Source organism: Centruroides vittatus, unplaced genomic scaffold (genome assembly GCF_030686945.1).
Source record: "Centruroides vittatus isolate TY-2023 unplaced genomic scaffold, ASM3068694v2 contig_4, whole genome shotgun sequence".
NCBI lineage: Eukaryota > Metazoa > Arthropoda > Arachnida > Scorpiones > Buthidae > Centruroides > Centruroides vittatus.
In genome coordinates this window covers 4,235,088-4,257,908 of record NW_027122214.1, presented here as the reverse complement: position 1 = coordinate 4,257,908, position 22,821 = coordinate 4,235,088, and the positions used below count along the sequence as shown (strand labels likewise).

Genomic DNA, 22,821 nt, shown 5'->3' with positions numbered 1-22,821 from the left:
AAAGTTGATAATGAAATGTTTTTCTCATATGTAATAAATTATTTCGCTATAAAAATGTGTGGCTTTTTATCTGGTATAGTTTAAAGATAAAAAAAATAATAAAACCTCGCTTAGATCAAAAGCTAGACTTCGAGTTATGTAGATACAATATTGTGCTAAATTTATTTTGTAACTTATTTTTAGTAATTCCAATAAATTAAAATCAAAATTTAAACTCATATTTCTAAATTCGAGCTTTTGTCTTATTTGAGTATTCGTATGACTCGTAATGTGATGCGAACTACTACCAAGAAATAAGTGAACTATTTTGGTGTCTGTAAGACTGATTGTAATCTCTGTGGTTATACTTGTGATCTCCATTAGAAGGTGTTAAAAATTTAATGCTTTTTCTATGGGAAAATCCTTTTCTAAAAATTAAACAGGATTATAATTCAAGAAACTGTTTGATTTTATCTACTTCCGATTCGAGAATTTCTAAAAAGTTCTTTCCATAGAAAAAGCTTTAACTTTTTAACGCCATCGGCTGGAGATTGCGTGCACAAATATATAATACTTAAAGTAAGCGTACAGTACAGCGGACGGACGGAGAGGAAGGAGACAATAAAAAAATGCCTGCAATATTAAGTTATGGATTTCTGTCCGCCCGTCTTAGTTTTCGCACGTCCATAACTTATAATGTAGAAGTTAGACTGAAGCAAAAGGTCTTAATCTAATATTAATCTGAATCTATTGGCATTAAAAAATTTACTTACAATCAGCCGTTTAGAAGTTAGGGGCTGTCCATAAATGACGTCCACACTGGGAGGGAGGGGGTTTTGATAAGTCGGACAAGGGAGAGGGAAAGGATTGAACTTCAATGGACGTCCGATTCATTTCGTTAATTTTTTCTTTTTTACAGTTTATGCATTTTATTATTCATAAAGTGATAAAGATTCTAAGGGGTATTGAGTTTTGTTGAATGTCCGAAGAGAAGGGGTTACGGAAATTTGGAAAAATTGGAACAAGAGGGGAAGGAGTAAAAATTTCAAGAAAAATGCGGACGTAATTTATGAATAGTCCCTTACGAACAATTTTTCACTTTCGTACATTCCTTCGTTTAAGACCGATCTTATTAAGAAACACGTACGCATTCATCAATATTAACAAAATGAATTGGTTTAGTTCACCATAATACATTCCATCTAATAGAGAAAAGAACATTAAGAATGGTACGAATGGCGAACACACAAAGTTACGACGATCGTGTAGGGTCAATTGGATGTAGGAAACTTTCCCTAACCGATGCCGCGCAGGTAGAGAACATATCGAGAAAAATGTCAAAAATGTTTTTAAAAAACTTATAAAGACGTTTTAGAATTATTTTATTAACGTAACATATAAAAATGAGACATTTTCAATGAAATCGCTTGTTGGCCCAATAATAAACTGTTGGTTGACTAGAACCACACTTTGAGTGAGTAGCACTTTGTTAGAGCACACAGATGCGAAGTTCAATCGATCGAAGATTCAGATTTGTTGACCTCTAGTAGATCCTAAATCTGATCTGACAAATCGGAACAGATACAGCCATCAGGAATGATGGGTGCCGTAGTTCCACATAAACTATATCTTCAGTTCTTTTAAAAATTTCTGGATGCTTTGGTTTAAGAGGAGAGGGAGTATGCAACGCCGAGGCAGAACGCTACGATTCTTCCCAGCTTGCCATTGGCGTATGTCTCTCTTACTCGTTAATTGGATCTGGCTGTGTCGTTCGAGTGAAAAAACTCCACAGAGGCACCGCAGCACAGATCACCAAGCCCCCATCACCACAAGGCAGAGACACGACGGGGAAAATGACCCTTTTTTTTTTTTTTTTTTTTTAACTCTTTCCGCCCTGTGGGCACTAAGAGAGCCTCTTTTAGTAGGCCCATTATGGGTTCGGCCAGGCCCACAATGGGGCGACCGGGTGGTGAGGGACGGGGCCCGACATATCCGAACGGACCACCCCCGAAAAATTCCTGGGGATTATTGGGGAAAATGACCCTATGCCTTGTTAGCAATCAAGTCGGTCTTCTCTACATCCACCATCACCATCACCTATGATGATACCAATTGATAGATTGGTTTTCAGCGGTCTTCGATTTTCATCGATAGAGCACCACGGGGAAGTAAGACTCGGAGGATTTATATTCCGCCCCCTTTTGTCCAAAGAGACGGCTTGCCGTCAATATCATCGTCCATATATACGAATTCGTATCTCTTCGTCGATCAATGCACTATGAAATCATAATTAATGAACGTTATAAAAATTCAGCAACGAGTTGCGTAACTTTTTCGGCGAGAAGTACTTAGATATTAGAACAAAATTGAAATTGTCTGTGGCGCCATCTGTCATGGAATTTTATAAAAGTAACTTTTATATTATTAATTATTATAAAATGGCAAAAAGCTTAATTTTGAGAGCAGAGATCGAGTTTTATAAAATTGTAAATGCTAATAACGAGTAAAATCCTCATTAATTTAAGTCCGATTCCATTCGAGATAGGACACGTGACCCCTCTACTCATCACTTCGTCGACTTATGACCATCAAAATTTAATAGCATTAATGCCCCTTAAACACAAGCTACCATGCCAAAATTTTCTTAATCATTACCTCATCCTGAGACATTAAACGAAATAGACACTAACACAAACACACATTCACGGAATTTTTTCCCGTGTTTTTCAACCAAGAAAATCTCATAACATGGCTTTACAGACAATTTTAATTTTGTGTTAATGTTAGTGTGTTTTGCTGGGAAATTAAAAAACAATCCAGTAAGACATTAGTGTATTCTAATGCAATCATTTACTGCAATTAAGTACGATACTCTTGCAAGCATACACGATTTAGACTTTTTGTTGGGCATTTAAAGACTTGGTGTATTTTACTGCAGTGGATGTCCCGAGACTGTTACAGAAATATGTAGCTTGTCAGACAATAGCGAGGTTGCATCCGACGTTTACAATGCGAAAACGTGTACGTCGGACGGTCAGCGCTGCTTCCTGTAAGCCTAGAAGTTTAACAATGGCGTTTTCGAACGTCGAGCATGATTCCACTGACGTTCTTTACGCCATTGTCAAACTTCTAGGCTTACAGGAAGGCGACGCTGAACATCCGACTTACACGTTTTAGCGTTGAAAACGTCTGCCCTAACCTCTTTATTATGTGCTAAACCAGAAACTTAAGAGCGTGTTCGGGATTCAATGAGATGACGAGCTGAGGCCTGTATTCAGGCAGGAGATGAACATTTTGAACATTTCATCTGAGGTAATGAGAGAGAGTGTTTAATTAATTAACTCTTAAACGAAACATTTTCGGATCCATGATACTATAACTTATTTTTCTTCTCTATATGTTAGAAATCCATTCTTGAAGTTTCCCTTATATTTTTGAAACACTTTGTATATTCTAGAATGCAAAAAATCGATTATAGATGAATCATTTAATCTTATCTTTCTGCTTCGGTTTCTTTACCTCAGGACAAATTCATTCTTGTTTAGTGAAGAATGTAATAAAATTTGAAAGACTATTAAAAAACTTATAAATAACTACAAGTATGCATCGCTTAACGACGAACCGTATATACGACGGAGGTCTCATAAGGTTTGTGGCGTTCGCACCACAACCGATTATAAAAGAGCTGAAAATTTCGTAGCTGCAATTTCGTACCGCTATTGCGGAGTCGAGCAACGTAATTACAGAGTTTTGCGTTGTTCGACTTTTCTACAGAGAACCTATTGGTTTTAAATTAATATTAATATATATAATTAAATAAATTAAATTTTGCGAGCTATGACTGTAATATATCCAATTAAAACTTTACTGAATATTATTATATATTTGGAACTTGTAAACCTCTCTAAATCGAATTGTGTTAACTGGAAGCTGTCTACAGGTCCGGACACAGTATTTAAGGTTTTCCATGTTAAGTTTTAAACGGTCTCGTTAAATCGAAATCGTCAGTACTTTTAACTCGAACTTATTTTCTCGTGTACCCTTCACCCTTTGATAGGTCCATGATCGCTTATATTCTGTGTGAATACAGACGATTAATATAAACAAACAATGTGGCTCAATGCCGAGCACAACATGCCATTATAACCAATGGTGTTTTGCTAAAAATAGAAGTACCGGAACGCTGGGAGTAAAGAACAAAAGAAAAAATAAAATAAAATAAAATACGCAAGAAATCGGAACTTTTGATAATTGTAATTAAAAAGCACCTTTATTACATCTTCAATTTTCACTGTAGGACATTTTGAATATATAACCAGAATAATTCAATTCAGTCTTTTAGAAAAAATTTCATATTTTGTTTCTTATGACAAAATCGGTACAAAAAAGTCCTGCAACGTCGCTCTGGCCCAACACATCCCTGATTATAACCTCACGTCAACGTCCTTTTATCGATACAGTACGTTACTGGTATTCTGATTGGGACACAAGAGGCGCTTTGACAACGCATTCAAAAGACCCATAAACCGTATACAATTTTGTAATCATTCTGTGAACAGATTGTTGAGAAACAGCTCGATAATGGAAAATTTACGGACACAAAAAAAAAAAAAAAAAAAAAAAATTGAGAAATTCGAGTATTAAACTTGTTAACTGGAAGTCAGAATTTTTTTAAATATTGCGCTATTCCCATAGTTGAAATATTTATAAGATGACTAATAAAAGCGTTTTTAAAATAAAATTTTAAAATATATTAAAATTATTAATTGTACTCGTCGTTGGCTCGACCAAACTCACAATGGAGTGGCTGTTGAGTGATGGTTCGATGAAGACCACATACGAAAAATTTCTGGGATTTTTCGACCGCCCGGATTCGGTCCTGGATGTCCCAGAGCGGTTGACAAACGTCTTAACAGCCTCGACCATCTGGTGTAAAGCTAATGTATTTTAGCGTGGTCACGGTTGGAGGAACGAAGTAAGCAGCATATGCAAGGCAGAGAAGCACTTGATGACAAGAGTGCCCATGACAGGGCACTCGGACGCAAAATAATTTACTTTTCACTAAGTTGTCCTTTTACTTATGTTTTGTTTATTTAAATCATACCCGTTTTTAATTACAGTTACAAATAATTAATTAATGCTGAACATTATAATATTAACAATTCTAGGGCGCCATATACAGTAAATTCTTGAATTAGGACGCCAAGCATCTCTAACCGTGACCATTTGACAAATGCTTTCTTATGGCATACAAACAGCCTACGTTACTAAATAAATTTGTACATTAAAATCTGATAATTGTTTATTATAATAAGAGTGAGTGAATCCCGGGAAATAATCTCAATAATGGGAAAAAGTCGTTTTATCTTAAATAATATTGCTGTTTCCATTACTTTTATTGAAATAATTTTTAACGAATATTTTTACAAATACACGTATTTTAATATGTATACCAAATTTTACTATTTTTATAAAAATTAAACTCTTAAAAAAATAAATAAATAAAAATTAAAAACCAAATAAAAAAAATTGAAAAAATTTAATCACCATTAACAACCACCAGAGTGCACTCTTAAATTTGATCAGACACGAGATGGCATCGACAGCTGTCATAAATGGAAAGATTATGGAAAAAACATCAACAAATAAAAGTATGTCTTTCGAATATCTTGATCTTTAAGAAAGTGTTGTTCATTTTGACTCTTCGCTTAAACGATAGATTTGTATGGCGTTAAACTAAATATTTGTATTTTACAATGTAAACATTTTTTATAATTCTAATCTTATCTTAATCAATAAAATCTATTTGGACTTAGAAATAAGTTGCATATCTTCAAGTTATTACTTGTAACTTATTTAATACTTTGAATTAATATCTACGAAGAACTTTACATGTGTTGACTGACACTGATCATGATACTTCATAGGTGGTTTTTTTAATGACAAAAGTTATCTTTATCATGTTACAATTAAAAAAAAAAATCCTATCAGTTTTTGGAACCTCAGAAAGAAAAGGAAGATTCTATTCTCATAAGAAAGGGAATATTTTATAATTCTTTTTCTTATGTTAGATTTAATAGTTGTCATTTTGATAGATTATCTGTCTATATTCAATGTCTATAGATTTTTATATTCATACTACTCAGTTTTACATTCCAGGTTATTCATTCTTACTGTTTTCCATCAATTATCTTTATAGAAAATTAATAGTCTGTCTAAGTATTGTTAGTCTGCCTGAAAAAATTTTGGTTGAAGTTGTGAAACTATGCATTCTGATTCTATTTGTTACTTAGTAACAAATAGAATCAGAATGCATAGTTTATTCCAGATTGTCAATATGAGTTAAATAGAGTGTAACAATAATGAATTGCATTTTTCACACTTGTTAGTAATTTATGATGATAATTAGATGACATTAGGCTTATATTTATTAATAAGTAAAAATTTTTTGAATATCTTATGAGTGGTAAATAGATATTTAAGCTAGATGGTTAGCATAATAAATAATAACTATTTCAATATTTTACTATAATAATTTTTTAATATATGGATTCATTATATAGTTTAATTTAGTTTAAATAATGTGATCTAATATGTATATAAATATTCTTATTAAATTTTTTACAGTTAATACAGGATCATAGGATTAGAGGTATAGTAAATGTCATTAAATTATTAATGTTTGTTTCAACTGTTTTTATATTTTTTTAAATATATTAATTATTGTTTTCTGTAATAAAAATTTTATGCTTGTGTTTAAAAATGTACTTCAAAGATTTCACTGATACGATTGGTATATTATTATACAATATGAAAATAATATACCATTTTTCTGTTTAAATATTTTCATATTTAAATAGTTAATATTCATTATTATGTCTTAATTTTAAATAAACTGTTTTATAATTAAAATAAATTTTATAATTTTAATTTTTAATTTTATTTTATAATAATGTATAAATGTCATAAATATTGTAAATAATCAAAAATTTATTTTATACAATTAAGAAATGAAAAGAATAACAATTATAAATCAATTTAATTTTCTTATATTGTTTATAAAGTCTCTAGAAACATTACCAATAATAAATAAGGATATTGCTTTATTTTCTTAATTTTCTAATTAATATTCCCTGACTGTTTCTGTTCTTATTTATTTTTATGGACTCATTTTATTTATTTAAATTGATATTATAAACACAAAAATTTTATTGCTTCACAAAATAGCTTGCTTTTTTTTTATAAAATCAAAAATTTTAAAGTTTTATGAACATTTTTGGAATAGTTTAGGTTTCAAATTCATATTATAGTAAATAGTTTACTTTTGTAAACACTTTAGCATTTATTTTTTTTTTTGCTTTCTTGGAAACCAAATGAATATTATTCATAATCTTAAGTATTTTTGAATCTTGCAGTCCATCATCATTAGTGTATATTCTGTTGAAAGAATGTGGTGTTATCTGAGTCGAAAGACTTAAAAATACTGGGGTTATAAAAGGTATTTATTTGGCTCCAAGCAGAAAATTGTAAATGTTAAGAAAATTGGAGAAATAAACTTTTTAATATTGTCTGAAAATAGAATTTACAATATTCCAAAAATACTTGTATTTTATTAAGATCTTGACTTTTCTTCAAAGCTGAATCTTAGCAATTTAAATGTAAGTTAATGTTCTAAATTTTGCATGAAAATCATATATTAGGAATATAATGTACAATACATTTCTATCCATTTCTCTTTTTAATGATAGTAAATAAAGTTACAAAATTTGGTTTCAAGTTTGGATGATGATGATGAATATGATATTTAAATAACCAGTTTATAACCAATTAAATGATAACTGAACATATATATTATTATAGGAATCTACTGATAGTATAAATACTAGACAGCATAAGTTAACAGTTTCAGCTAAAAAATATAACAAAATAATATAATTATTTACTGTTTAACATGGTTGGAATTAGACTCTTTTAAAACATAAATAATGGTAAAATAAAATGGTAAATAAAAAATGCCAAATAAAAAATAATGGTAAAGTTTTAGAATAATACAAAGATAATATACCATAATGCAGATTTATATAAGCCATATAGTTTCTCACTAGAGACAAATATTAGTTATGTTTGCACAAAGAATTGAAAAATTTATATTTATTATTCTCTGGATATTGCAAGTAAATTATCTTTATTTTAAGATTTTTGAAAGATATGCTCAAAGTAGAAATAAATAACAAAAATTCAATTACTTTAAGAATATTTTATCGAGTTTATGATAAAATACTGTAAATTTAAATTTCACATAAAATAGAGAATGAAATATTTTATGATCACTCAAATAATAGTAAATACTAACAAGTAAGTACTTTAAGATTATGTTAATATATTACAATCATTAGGGAGTATATTGTATTAGATTATATATAAATATGCTATAGCTATATTTAGAAGTAAATACCAGAAGTTTATCAATAGATATTTGCATAAAGTAAAATAAAATATTAATTAATTAATTTCTAACTTTGGCTCTTAATCCTGGATTATGAATATAAATATTAATATATTATGCATTATATCTATCTTATCCTACTCCTAATACTGTTCCTTTTAAAAATACATTTGGAAAGTTTCCTCAATCATTTTACATGATCTATCTGAAGACATTTTTGATCAATATATAAAATTTTTCAAGCGAAAGTTTTCTTGCTATTTTATCATTATAATTTAGAAGGAACTATATGTGTTCATAACCAAAGTGATGAAATATTTATTAGGTGTTCAAAATTAATTTTTTAGAATCTTTCTTAATATTTTACACTCACTGTTGTTTTTGATTAATCAGTTCAAAAACTCCATTAGAAATGCAAATATTGCAGTGTATTACTGATAAAATTTTGAATATAAGTGGATTGAATCTAGATAAAACATTTAGTTTAATATTATGACCAATAGAATTATATTTATGTTACATTTCTTTAAGTTTCCAAGTATTAAACATTTGAAATTTTTGTAAACTTCTCTAATTTTTAATTTCCCTTAATTTTAAAAATTTTTTATTTCTTAAAATTATGTACAAATATAAACATCTGTAAGCCCATTAGTTATATTAAAGCCAAATGATAGCTGGATTAGATCAGCTATATTGCTGCTACTATTAATAATTAATTACTAAAGTAATTTGGCCTAGAGGTATTTAATAATTGGCTTTAATTTAAAATTTATATCTCACATTTTAAGTTAGAGAGTAATTTTTTAAGAATCTTATAAATTCATTACTTTATAAATTTTATTTAAGATTTTTATTCAGTTGTTTTTTCCTATACACAAATTCTGCAAAAATAATATTAATAAAAAGTCATAAATTTTTTGAATAAAAATGTTGATTATTATATTTATTTGATGAATTTACTAATTTGTTTGTTTGTTATTAGATGATATAATAAATAAAATTATAATAAAAAGTTTATTAACTAAAAATATATGAAATACATAAAAGTTTAATTAACATTTTTAGTTTTTTTAGGCACTCTTTTTTAGTAATTAAAATTTTATTAACGATATAAAATTTGTACTTGTATTATATGAATTTTGTGTACAAACATAAAATGCATTTATATACAAAATTATTTTAACTGTATTTATAAAATTTATTTATTTTAATAGAATCATCTCTTCAAACTTTCTTTAAACCAATTACAATAGTACTTAGTGATGCAGGTCTTTATTCATACTGTGCCCTCTGTGCAATATCTCTCCATAATTTATTTTCGGATGAATGGGACAGGTTTGAAAAATTTCAAGTATTTCATATTAAAGATGCACCTTTACATATGTTCAGCTATTGAAATTATTAAATTATTGTTTATTTTCTAGAACGTTTCGAGAAAGATGCCTAAGACAACTAATTCGCCGATTAAATTTACCTTCCCAGGTTAGTTATTTTTGTACCTCAAAAATTATAAATTTAAATTATTATAAGATATTGTAAATTGTTATGTACTTAAGCTCCTAACTTAAAATCTAAAGATTTTTCATAAATTTCTTAATTTTTCAATCTCAAAAACTTTTATTACAGACTGTATTGAGCTTTTTGTTATAGATGAGAAAAATATATTCTTTTATATCTTTATTAGCATAAAAAGAAGATATTAAAATGTTTGGAAATTTCCTTTGTTGAATAATAAATTTTTTTCCTTTATTGTATTTCTGATTAATAACTAGATAAAGTTATAAAATTTGAAACAAGGTTTATTTTGCTATAAAGTCTTACAATTTTTTCTGTATAGTAAGAATTAGTAGTCAGTTTAACAAAAAACAAAAATTCTAAAATATATAGCAATTGTAGCAATTTTACAGAAGTTAATGTTTTTTTTTTTATATAAAAATACATAGACCAGGATATAATTTTCAACTTTCAGGCATTTAACTTTTAAACAACTATCTTTTATATGTAGTATTTGATACCCCTAGATCGTTTTTAAACACCAAATTTGGACTTTTGTACATTTTCAGTTGACAGACAAATAATAATAATCTTTTCACTGGTTTTGGTTTCACATCAAAATCATTTGTGAAAATTAGGAATGCATTATGCCTGAAAGTTTGGGATTGTCTTTATTTGAATTTGAAAAATCATCTGATTTACAGTGATATAGTATTGAATACTTGTCATCATTCAACCCTATGTTATATTCTAAACAATAAATAAATACAACATTAATTAATTTTATAGAAGGTATTATTTTTAATTCTAAAACAGTTCCAAAGATGTTCTCTTCATCCCCAATGCATTATACAGAAATACTTTGTTTTATTGTACTTTCATTATAAAATATATCCAAAGCCATTAAAATATTTTTAATGTTTATGAATAAGTTTCTTGAAATTCTAATTTAAGAAAATTATAGTTATAGTAAAAAAAAAAAAAACTTAATATTTATATGGTTGTATGATTAATAATAATCCTAATTTTTATTATTATATATATTTTAGAACTTTTGTAATAACGTTAATGAGAAAAATATTAATTAACAGTGGACTTAGCAGCTAATTAATTTGAATCTATTTTAAAATCTAGAAAACTTATTTAAAATGAAAATTTCATGCATTTTTAAACATTTGATAGGTGTGGTCAGGCATGCATGCATTCATGTCAGGTGAAAGTGGTGATGTTGATCCTTTAATACAGGTATTAAGAGATGAACTTCATGGAAATTGTCTTCAAATCGTAGAAGATTCAATATTATTTGCTGTAGAAGAAGGTAAAAATAAATAAATTGAATCTTACATAGATTGATTTATTTTAAATTTTAAGCTTTTAATTAAATTTTTATAAAAGTTTAGTATTTGAGTAAAATAATATTAAATATTTAAAATTGACTAAGGTAAAATCAACCAGAATAAAATAAATCAAATTACATTTCTAAAAAACCAAGATGAATAAGATTTTAAAATATTTTTGGGATATTTATTTCATAATTTCAAACATGAATGTATTAGAATATAGAAATTGTTAAAGTATGAAATTCAAATTCAAACATTCTTATTTTGAAATATATTTTAATTAATTCTTTTGAAGAAAATATATTAATATGAGAATCAATATCCTGATATTAAAAATATTATGTATGTACAGTAGAGCATTGATTATCCGACTCAATTGGGGACTGGGGTTGGTCAGATAACTGAAAAAAACGGATAACCGAAAAGTATGAAAAAATACATTATTAGTATATCCCATGTAATTAGTATATTGGTATATAGCTATTAACCTACTTCGCGTCGAATTTTCATTGATGTTAAGCCTAACAAAATTTTTTTTAAAATAATAATCGTCGCTATTTATTTTGTGTAAAATAAAGAAATGTATTTATTTTGTAAATACATTTCTTTATTTTGTTGATAGCGTCATTAAATAACATTAAGCCTCATTTAAATACTGGCCTCCCTTTCATGGTCAAGTCAGTGTTGCCAGCTTAAACACGCAAAAATTTAACAAAAATAAAGTAGCCAAGACATAGCCAAGTATTGTAGCGCCGCATCACTAGCAGACATTTGAATTTGCTGACTGGAACGCGGTTGGTTAACCGATGTGACGGTTGATCAGGGGTTGGATAATCGATGCTCTACTGTATTAAGTATTTAATATTAAAAGTATGTAAAAGTTTATCTTATTTCAGATTGCAGAGAGAATTTGTTTAAATGTAAATTTAAAGCTTTTTGAGATAATTTTAAATTTTTTATTAAAATATTTTATCAGTTAGTTAATTTATATAATATTTTTTCTATTAGTTAAGGGTGTCTTGGTCATTATTTATTCTTACAGCAAATATATTTCATAGTAAGACAAATGTTTACAGACAGATTCACAGCCTGACTTCAGGGTTAGGTTCATCACTATGTACTGTACAGTTGTGTCTTATTTTTGAATATTTGTTCTATGACTTTAAAATTTAGAATGTAATTCAAATTTACAAAATTGATTAAACTTAAGTTTATGTTAAATGTGTATTACATTTTTTGATCATTAAAAAGTTTAAAATGCAATAGATGTAATTTTAGAAATTACCATTTATCCTAATAACCTATTTTGAGTTTTATATGAATTACATAACCAAAACACTTTTACAATAAATAAAATATGAATATAAGCATTGACTGTACATAAAATTATGAATATGAATTTGAAATAACTAATATCAGTTATTAATCTGTAATTTTTATGTATAATAGTTATTATTTTTTTTATTTCTGCAGTCAATAAGAGGACTTATTAATAAGCCTGTTATAAATTCATCTAGGTACACATTTGCCCAACCATCCATGGAAAATTTATAAGAATCTGTATTTGAATTGAGAGGCCTCTAAAGAGCAGATATTCACTTTAACCGCTTCAACCATCTTGCCAATGTCGGTAATTCTTCAGAACTATAAAACAAGTTGATAACAATTTAAAGTACCAAGTAATTGTAATTAAAGTACCTCTATTCAACATTATTCAGAGAGATATTTAGCAGTCCAAATGCAACTAAATTTAGTATAGTGACATTTTAGACAAGCAGAAGATGCTAAGAAAAAATAATATCAAAATTGTCAGAACAAGAATATCAGATTTTAAATTTAATGTTCTGTTCTTTTCCATTTCATTTGATCCTGATAAAGGTTAAATCAACTTAACCAAAAGTACTTGAGTGAGAGTTAAAGTATTTAAATCTTACATTAGTAAAACACCTTTTACAACCAAAAAGAAAAAACTTCAGTAAACAATCACATAAAGAAAGACTAATGATTTTTTTGATCCTTTCCATGAATCTTCTTTAGGTCAAAGGTTGTAAATGATGCATTTTGAATGTCATTGCATTTTTGAATGCGTTTATAATTGAGGCAGAGCATTAGCTCTGCTTCAATTATAAAGCATTCAAAAGCCACAGAGAAATGTCTTCTGTGTGGCTTACAGAATTGTGTTTGTTCTCAAAATCTGTTTGATTTTGATTAAACTTTGCCATTTTCCAGGAAGGCTGAGGAATTCAAAAATGTAATAAAAAATGGTGATCCATGACTTCATTTTTCAGATATAAAGTCATAGCACTGCATGAATTGTATGACATTGTTGTGCAATGTTCTATGGTAGCTAGAACTCTTTCTATGAGCTTATAGAATTTGCTTTGCCATTTTCCATTAATTGCAATGAGGAATCCAACATATATTAAGGACCATTTAAATATAAAAAATAGGAGTCCATGACTTCATTTTTGATTAGAGGAGTTAAAGTGACAATGTCTGCACTCTCTGATGCAACTGAACATGCCTAACAGAATTTAGGCTTTGGGGTGAAAAATAAAAACATCATTGTGAGTGCCTAATGGAAAATGGGTGCAAAAAATGAATAAAACCCAAGAACAAAGCAATTGATGGCAATTGCTTTGTTTTTGGATCGCCTCTCCATGTTGGCAAGTGCAAGGATCATGTCTTCCAAGGCCAGCAAGTACAAGGATTGCCTCTTCTGTGTCTAATAAGTCCAAAGATCACTTCTTTCTGTCTGGCTCCACCTCAATTCTATCACGATACAACAATGTCGCACAATGTCCTAGTTTTAAATTTGGTGTGAGACATTGATAGCATAAAAATAAAAACAATAATAATTGATAGCATGCACTAAATGTCTTAAATTATTTTCAAAAATATTTTTTATGAAATACTCTCTGAATAATTATGCTTTAATGTTTGTCATAATTGCATTGGGTTGCAGTTTTAAATTAATCTCTGCCATGCTTAGGATATAAATGCATTTGAAAAATGGAACAGATTCAAAAATGCTATGATACTTGAAATGCATTGTTCACAACAATATTCAAATATCATTCTGATTCAAAACCTTTGACCTGAAGAAGATTGATGGACAGGATCAAAAATATTAGTCATTTTTTTTATGATTGTTTACTGGAGTTTGTTTGTTCTACAAGGTGCTTTATTACTGTATACATACACTCCAGTCTGAAGTATTGTTGTAGGTAGAACATATTTAAATTGTAAAAAATTACTTAATGACTCCTGTTTTATCACTCTGTCATCACTTTCTTATCTTTGTGGTGTACATCTCTTTCTTTTTACTTTAGTTGTGAAAACTTTCTAGACAGCATCTCTTTTTCAAAATATTCAAAGTTTGTTCTAAGAGGGAAAGGAATCTCGAACAACTTATCTTTCTATAGAGTTGCAAATGAACTTATCATGTGGTGAGTTTGATACAAATTGTTTTTTAAGAAAATCTCTTCTGCATATCCTAAAATGTTACCATACCAAATTTGGTTACATTTAAACTACTGAATATTTCTCTAGATGGCATTGATTATAGGTACTTTAATTACAATCATCTGGTATTACAGATTTGATAATTGTACAAACCAGATAAGCAAATTGATGGAATTTAACCTTTCTAAACAGTTAAATTTAGAGATACAGACAAAGATAAAAATTATGCAAATGTAGATACTATTCTGTTCTGTTGTTGCTGACATTTAGTTTCTTTCTTATCACTATTATATATCTGCTGACAAAGAAACATAAAATCAAAACTTGCTTAGTGAATCATAATGAAATTAAAAAAGATAAAACAGTTTTCATTGCTTTCAAAAAATTATTATGGTAATGAAAACTAATAATTTATTTACTTATATAAAAAAAACAATGCAAATATATATAAAAATGCTGATCATATAACTTAAGTTTAAAACTTCTTATAAAGTAACAAACTGACATAACAAAGTTACATAATAGACAACCATTTTACACAAACCTCTCCCAATATTTTGCAACCCCTTCCTCCCTAACCAATGCAGCACAAACTTCTCCTGACTTTTCTCTGTAGACTATTAGAAGACATTATTTCCTCACTGAATATGTACATAATAACAGTTTGCAAAAAATTACAATTCTTAAAATCTGTAAAAATACTGGTCATATATTGTTTTTATGTAAATGTGCATGTTTCTGATATCCTATGAGAAAAGATCAGGCTAGGTTTGTACTTTGTATAAAATTGAATAATCTTTCAAAAGAAATTATAAGAATATATATGCAAACAAATATGTTTAAATAAAAATTTTTTAAAATAGATAATAAGTAATTTGAATTTATTGGTCAGTCTTTAAGTAGTTCTTTAAATTTCACCTGATTTAAAGAAAGAATATTATACTATATTTAGAGACTATGAAGGTTACTATTTTTAAGTGTTTTATACTTGGATCTGTCTCATGTTAACTGATTACAACTTTATCAAAATTATTGAAAGTCTCATAAATATTAGTATACAAAAAAATTTCTTATGTGTTTTAAAATATATCAAATGTAATTAATATGGACATGCTACTCCATAAATTAATAGTATTCCATATATAGTGTATTTTTTTTCTTCTCATAAAGTCATTTATTAAAGAATAAATTTTATTAAATTAATTTTAAAAATTATATTTTATATTGCTACCAAGGAATAAGAATAGGTATGTTAGAAAATTATTTTATAATTAAGAAAATATAATGATGCTTCCAATTTTTTTATTATCTCATATTTTACATTTTTAATACTATTTTTAAATTTAAAATATTTTTTTAATGTTTTATTGATACATTTTGTATTATTAAATTTAATTTTATACAGTGGAATCTTGCTTAATGAGCATAATTCGTTCCAGAATCTTACTCGTAATGCGAAACACTCGTTAAGCAAAACAATTTTTCCCATATAAATTAATGCATAATACAATAATGCATTTCATGCTGAAAAAAATACTCAAATATTTTATATATAATGTTTATTTGAAGAAAATTATACAATATACATCATAAAGGAGCATGAATCATCATCATCTTTTCTTCTATCACAGAATGAACCAATGTGGAACCAATCTGGAATGCTAATTTGATTTGCAGAAAACAAAAATAATCACAGATATATGTCTGATAAACACGCCAAACGATATGCCAAATTCTTAGGCCATGTAAAGACTATAATTAAATATTAGAAATGAATTAATTTGACTAGTGGTAGGCAGTTATACAGTAGAGCGTCGAAAATTGGAACGTCGGTAATTGAAATGGCCGGAAACTGGAACGATTTTCAGTCGGACTGTGTCGTGCTGAATCGAACGTTTTTGATACTAAATTACTTCTAAAGTATAATTTTCATGTTTTTTATATTCTTCAATATATTTATTTTGTTTGTACAAAATAAAGAAATAATTTTTAACGATACGATAGCCTCGATTATTATTATAAAAATTTTCATTAGGCTTAAAATCGATGAAAATTCAACACAAAGCGACACGCAATGGAGAAAAATTCAACAGGAAGCGATATGCAACAAAGAAAAATTTGAACATCGGACAGGTTAATATATTTTTTCGTACATAATCGGAAATTGGAAAAAATCACTACTTGGAACGACCCCAGTCCCCAATTGGTTCCAGTTATCGACGCTCTACTGTACTTCCATCTCGTATTAAATTTAATAATTATAAATAATTAATTTTTAATTTAGACATTTCGAAAATTTAATCTGGAATTGGTCATTAAATTTAATACAAGATGGCAGCATAACTGCCTATCTCTAGTCAAATTATTTAATTTCTAATATTTAATTATAGCCTTTATATGGCATAAGAATTTGGCATATCATTTGGCATGTTTATTATATAATGGGCTATGGTTGTTGATGTTTATATGTAATATGTGTGATCACAAGCGACACTAAGATGCTAGTGGAACAAGTGAATGGAGACTGATGGAGCATGTTCACAATCTGGGACTTTCCTTCTCCCAGTCACTTGTTATGCAAAACGTTGCTGATTAATCTCTCTCTCAGTCAATTTTTTACAATTTGTTTTGCTCATTATGTGAATTACTCGTTATTCAACATGCTTGTTAAGTGAAGTTCCACTGTATTTGTTATTTTGCTTTAGAAATTTTTATACAATTTATACCAAGTAATGAGTTAATAAATTGTATTAATTTTTAAACTAATTTTTGCTATTTAATATGTAAAATAATTTATAATTACTTTTAGCTTTTTACATGTCTAAATGCTGAACTTTTTAGGCTATAATTCAGTTAAACTTTTAGTGAAACTTAGTAATTTGGTTTAAGGATAGACAGTTAGACTATAATTTATATTAATATTATAATTAAATTAATTTTAGAATGAAATTAAATAATTTAGAATATTATGAAAGAAAAGATTAAACTGGATTTGGTTATTATATATATATTTTAGTTATTTCTTTATTTGCCACATTATTGCAGTATAATGTATACATTTTTCATTTTAGGAGAATATGATGCAAGAATGCGAGTCTTGATCCATCACATGGCTTGGTTGATGAGAGTGGAGCAGCCATTAGTTGAAATTTATGAAGAATCTGTTGTTGAGATGATATCTGATGATGTTCAAGGACAGACAGAGTAAAGATTTCTTATATAATTTTCATATATTTAAGTAATAACTAATATCATAAAAATTTAATTTTTTTAGCTTTAATTTGCTCTTTTTGTTTAAATGTAACAGCATGAAAATGATTATTATTATTATTATTATTTTTTATTTATTTATTTTTTTGAAATATTGTTCTGATTTTGTAATTTTGTTTGGCTCTAAGATTTATTTGCAATTTTCTTAAATTTGGTACAAATGAATATAAATTGCAATGGTGTTTAAAATTACTAATATAAAAGGCATTGTCTCTGTGTGTGTGTGTGTGTGAATTCTTATAACTCGTGCAATTTTTGTCCAATCCAGATGAAACTTTGGTTATATTCATTTTATATTCTGACACAAACAGTGCAAGTACAGGCTACTTATTTCACAGAAATATTAGCTATAGAATAAACATTTTATCAATTTGGGATTGGTGATTGCACATACATTGCAGTGATGTCAGTGACCACTTGACGTTCATACTTCAAAAATGCAACTTAAAGGAAATTTCCTTTAAGTTGCATTTTTAAACATTTTGGCAAATGGCGTATTTTAAACTTGCTTCATTAAATTTAAAATTTAAACTTTAAAAAAGATAGCCATATTGTATCACTTTTATAACAAATGAAAAAAAAATCTTTTCACAGAGACGACATGATGTTCTATCATCCAATCGGAAGTAACGATCTAACAAGCCCGTTATTTAGAAAGTGTTATTGCTCATCTAATTAACATACTGTACATATAATTCATCTTTGTTTTATTAATGTGGAATTAAAAGGCTTGCTATTTTGTTGAAAAAAAAATGTCTAGGGGCTTAAAAAAAAAGCTTAAGAGTAAAATTAGTCAGGTAAATTCTAGATTTAAAGAATAAGAACAATAGAGACCTCTGAAGGTCGTGAAGTTCAACTTGAGCAATATCAAATAAGAATGGCTTTTCAAGGGCTGCAGAAATAACATCACAACATCAAGCTCGAGTATAAACTATTTAATTTCTAGAAATATTAGCAACTCTTCTCGAATTTCTTGAAATATCTACTTTTCTCAATTCTCCAATCTCTACTTTCTGATAAAAAGTATTCCATCATGCTTGATGAGAGAATTTCTAATATTATATGTTTTCTATATGTACTAATATTTTAATTTAATTTATTTAGAGAAGAACATCATGAAAGTAAAATACGAAATAGAAATAAGAAAATAAAGCGTTATTTAATGATTGGTGTGGCAACTCTTGGTGGTGGTGCATTAATGGGTAAGATATTTCATTATTAAAAAAAATTTCTCAATAAGATTTCTTTAAATGTTAGAAATAAAATATTTGGATTGATTTTTAGTTTTGTTTTAAGTTTCCTTAAAAATATTTACAAAAAAATTCATAAAAATTAGACATCCAAGAACACAGTAAATAATAATGACAGGTTTACTTACAATAAAAAAACTTTTTTTCTACTTTTGGGTCTTTTTGCTTGTAGGGCTCTAATAAGGCTTTTTTCTGTAGCCATTATCTCTCCAGCTAAACATGTAATGAGGACAGTTGTGGGTGGTAAGCAATGGAGCATGATATCAGGAGTATTGAAAGGAGGATAGGAATTTTTCTGTGGACCTGGAAAAAACTTCCTTGATTCTTACTCCTATACAATTAATGTTATTTTTACTAACAGAAAATAAAATTTTTAAGATTGCTGTTTATTAATAAAGAAACATTTTAGATATATCATTTATTAAAATGAAAACATTGAAGGGGCTTGCTAAGAGACAAAAGGGGTCTCACTTTACACTGGACCCCATACAAGCTCTGAACAGTCCTGCTTGACCTATCTGGGTATATTGCTCTTGAAAAATTTCTGAGGTTACTTATGGTGAAATATAGTTACAGGTTCCCCAGAGCAATTTGCTGGCATCCTAACTTTTTCAGCCATTTGGTTGTCTATAATAAAAGATTGAAACTGGTTGTATTATTAGTTTCTCTAGTATGAAAGATAAAATAGAAGACACTTTTATTGGATTGTCTGCAGACTTGTTTAATATCAAATTCAATTTACTTTTCCTCAAATCGTATTTAGAAGAAAATATTTAAGATCAATAATTGTTTTTGGATATCTAGTTTTCATCTGTTGATTTTTTTTGTGTGTCCTTTTAATGTCAAAATCAATAAAGTCGGAATTTTCACAAATTGTAATCTTACTTAATGTTATCAATTGCTTGTTATCAATATAAGTGAGTCTCAAAGTGAGTATAATAAGCACACACTATTGTTTTAATATTATTAGGTTTTGAATATGAAGCTAATGGCCTTCAAAATCTCTTAAACTTATTTAACAGTATGTTTTTCTTTTTTATAAAGTCTATTGCAAACTTTTATGATCCATAAATATTTTATTGTTAAACGTGAAATTCATAATTATTCTTTATGTTTAGTAATATTTATCATTGGTCATCATATTTGTATACAGTGTTTCAAGTTACTTTGGCCAGTTATTACATATTTTGATTTTATGAATATCTATACATGGACCATTATATTTGAACTAAATTTAATTAATTAATTCAAATTGTTAACATAGGTAATGCTTTAGAAACATATGATTACTACCCCTTGTAAAAGTTCCCTAAAAAACTAATATTAAATTTTGAAAATATATTAAAATGAGATAACTTCTAAAATTTTCATAAAATAATTTTTTATGTTAAAAATTGTTAAATGAATTACTTTTATCAAATGATGAATAATCTGTAATTTTCAATGTTCTTAATGCCCTATTAATTGAAAAAAATATCTGAAAAATGTTGAATTGAATAGTTCTAAAATAAAATTACATTTTATTGAAGAAAATGTTTAGATAAAACTAGTTTCTAAGCATTGTTTATAACTTATAAACTTTGTCATACAATAAAAAATTTGTACTAGAAAATAAAATTAAGACCACACAAAGCATTTCACTATATTGTATTTTATTTGAAATAATTTCATCTTAGTGCATGAAGTTGGTCTTTTTCTTTAACAAACAAATTGATATTACTTTTTAATTAAAATCCTTGTCTTGTCTTGTTCTAAATTCTTAATTCTGCATGAAAACAATTTACAAAATACAACGATAATTTAGAAAAACTTGAACATAAAATCAATTTCAATATCAAGTCAGATATTGATTACTGATTTTTTTGTTCACATACTTCATTATTTCAAGGGCTTTTAGATTGCTATAATTCAGGGACACTATTCTAACAATAAGTATCAAAAAGAAAAACTATACTACCATCAAAAATCTCACTCTCAAACAATAAACAATATCAGTTTACATTAGAAATTAGTCAAAAATTAATATAGCCATTAAACATAAAGATATTAAATACATTCCTCTTTTAACACACATTTGCTTTGCTTATTTGCACAACTTTTATTTTCCAGTTGTCATTTTAAGAATGTCTGTTGGCTTTGTAGCCAACAGTCATTTTTAAAATGACAGCTGAAAGGGGATGTAGAAAGAATGGAGCATATGCAATTCTTATTACAAGTCTTGACAATCTTCCCCTTAAGACCCCTACGTCATTCCTATTTCACTCCTTACTCTTGAAATTTCTTTGTTCCTCTTCAATTAATTAATTACATGAATTTGATAAACTATTTCACTCATTATTATTATTATTAATAATAACTGTTCTCAAACTTTTCTAAAAACTTCACGTCTTTTCAGTTTAATTAATCCTCTCTTAACTTTTCCATTTCCAATGGCAGATTTAGGAGATATGTACAGACTACAATTACACCTCCTTCTGGAGGTTAGTAATTTATTATTTTAAGCAAAATAATGACCATCAGCCCTCAATGTTGTTGCTTCACCTACCTTTGCCCACATTTTCAATATCATCTCTTTTCTCTTTTTCATTTCTCAAAGTTTTTTCAATAATATTATTATTTATTGTAAGTATGTATATGTAAAAGCTTTAGTCAAACAATGATCAAGTAGCTTCTGTTAAATATGAAATGTACATATAACTACAGAAATAGATTCATGATTATTTATTTTTATTAAAAGTTTCAAATTCTGATAAAGTCATTATATAACAAGTTGTATCAAAATATGAAATTATAAACAAACTTCTGTTCTCTATAACAGTGGTTCTCAATCTTTTTGAAGTTGGGGAACACTAAACTTTTACATTGTTTTCCACGGTACCCTAAACTTTGACATTTTTTTTCCGCAGAACACTTACAATACATCAGCTTTAAAGCAGGGGTGGCAAACCTTTTTGAAATCAAGTGCACTCAGTCTAGTAGATGACAACATTGGCATTTGCTAATTACATTCCCATACAAAAATTATTTTATATTGTATTGATTTTTATATTTTAACAATTTTTAATTGTTTATTTGTTTTTTCATGGAACACTTGAAGTGGCTTCATGGAGCACCCGTGTTCCGCGGACCACAGATTGAGAACCACTGCTCTATAACATTGATCTTTTAGATAGTTTTATCTAAAGATCAATGTTACTGTCATCTGTCATCATTTCATAAAATATGATCTTGCAAGATACAGATAAGTTAATTAGAGAAAAAATATTACAGGAAATCCTTGTTAATTTGAACTTGGATAGTTTGAAATTCCATTAGTTCATAACTGTACTTTTGTCCCAGCTGGAGATATAGAGATTTACATGTTAAGGAATTTGGTTAGTTCAAAATATGGCTGTTTTGAAATTCAAAGTGAAAATTCTGTCCAAACTGTGATATGCATATGTTAACTGGTTCATTTAGATCAAAATACTGCTATGCTATAAGAGAACAATAGACCAAGAACAACTCTAATCTGGTCAACATGCCTTTGCTTTTGAGTAACACATTTTCAGGGTGTCATCTTTCTCATGGACTACTC

At 27.7% G+C, this 22,821-nt stretch overlaps 1 protein-coding gene across 4 annotated transcripts in view; it reads left to right on the top strand.

The window, feature by feature from the left end:
* The first annotated feature begins 5,550 nt into the window (after positions 1-5,550).
* LOC136976304 (transmembrane and coiled-coil domain-containing protein 4-like) overlaps positions 5,551-22,821 on the top strand; it is a 32,155-nt gene continuing 14,884 nt past the window's right edge. Inside the window, exons 1-8 of one of the 4 annotated variants that reach the window (XM_067271551.1) lie at positions 5,597-5,630; positions 6,607-6,631; positions 7,395-7,637; positions 9,640-9,760; positions 9,850-9,907; positions 11,102-11,237; positions 17,796-17,928; positions 19,099-19,196. In XM_067271551.1, the coding sequence (XP_067127652.1) occupies positions 11,114-11,237; positions 17,796-17,928; positions 19,099-19,196 (355 nt within the window). In that variant the 5' untranslated portion in view covers positions 5,597-5,630; positions 6,607-6,631; positions 7,395-7,637; ... (1 more) ...; positions 9,850-9,907; positions 11,102-11,113. Of the gene's footprint in view, positions 5,631-6,606; positions 6,632-7,394; positions 7,638-9,639; positions 9,761-9,849; positions 9,908-11,101; positions 11,238-17,795; positions 17,929-19,098; positions 19,197-22,821 lie in introns of all 4 variants that reach the window. The other 3 variants (XM_067271550.1, XM_067271546.1, XM_067271549.1) reach the window with 3 other exon arrangements.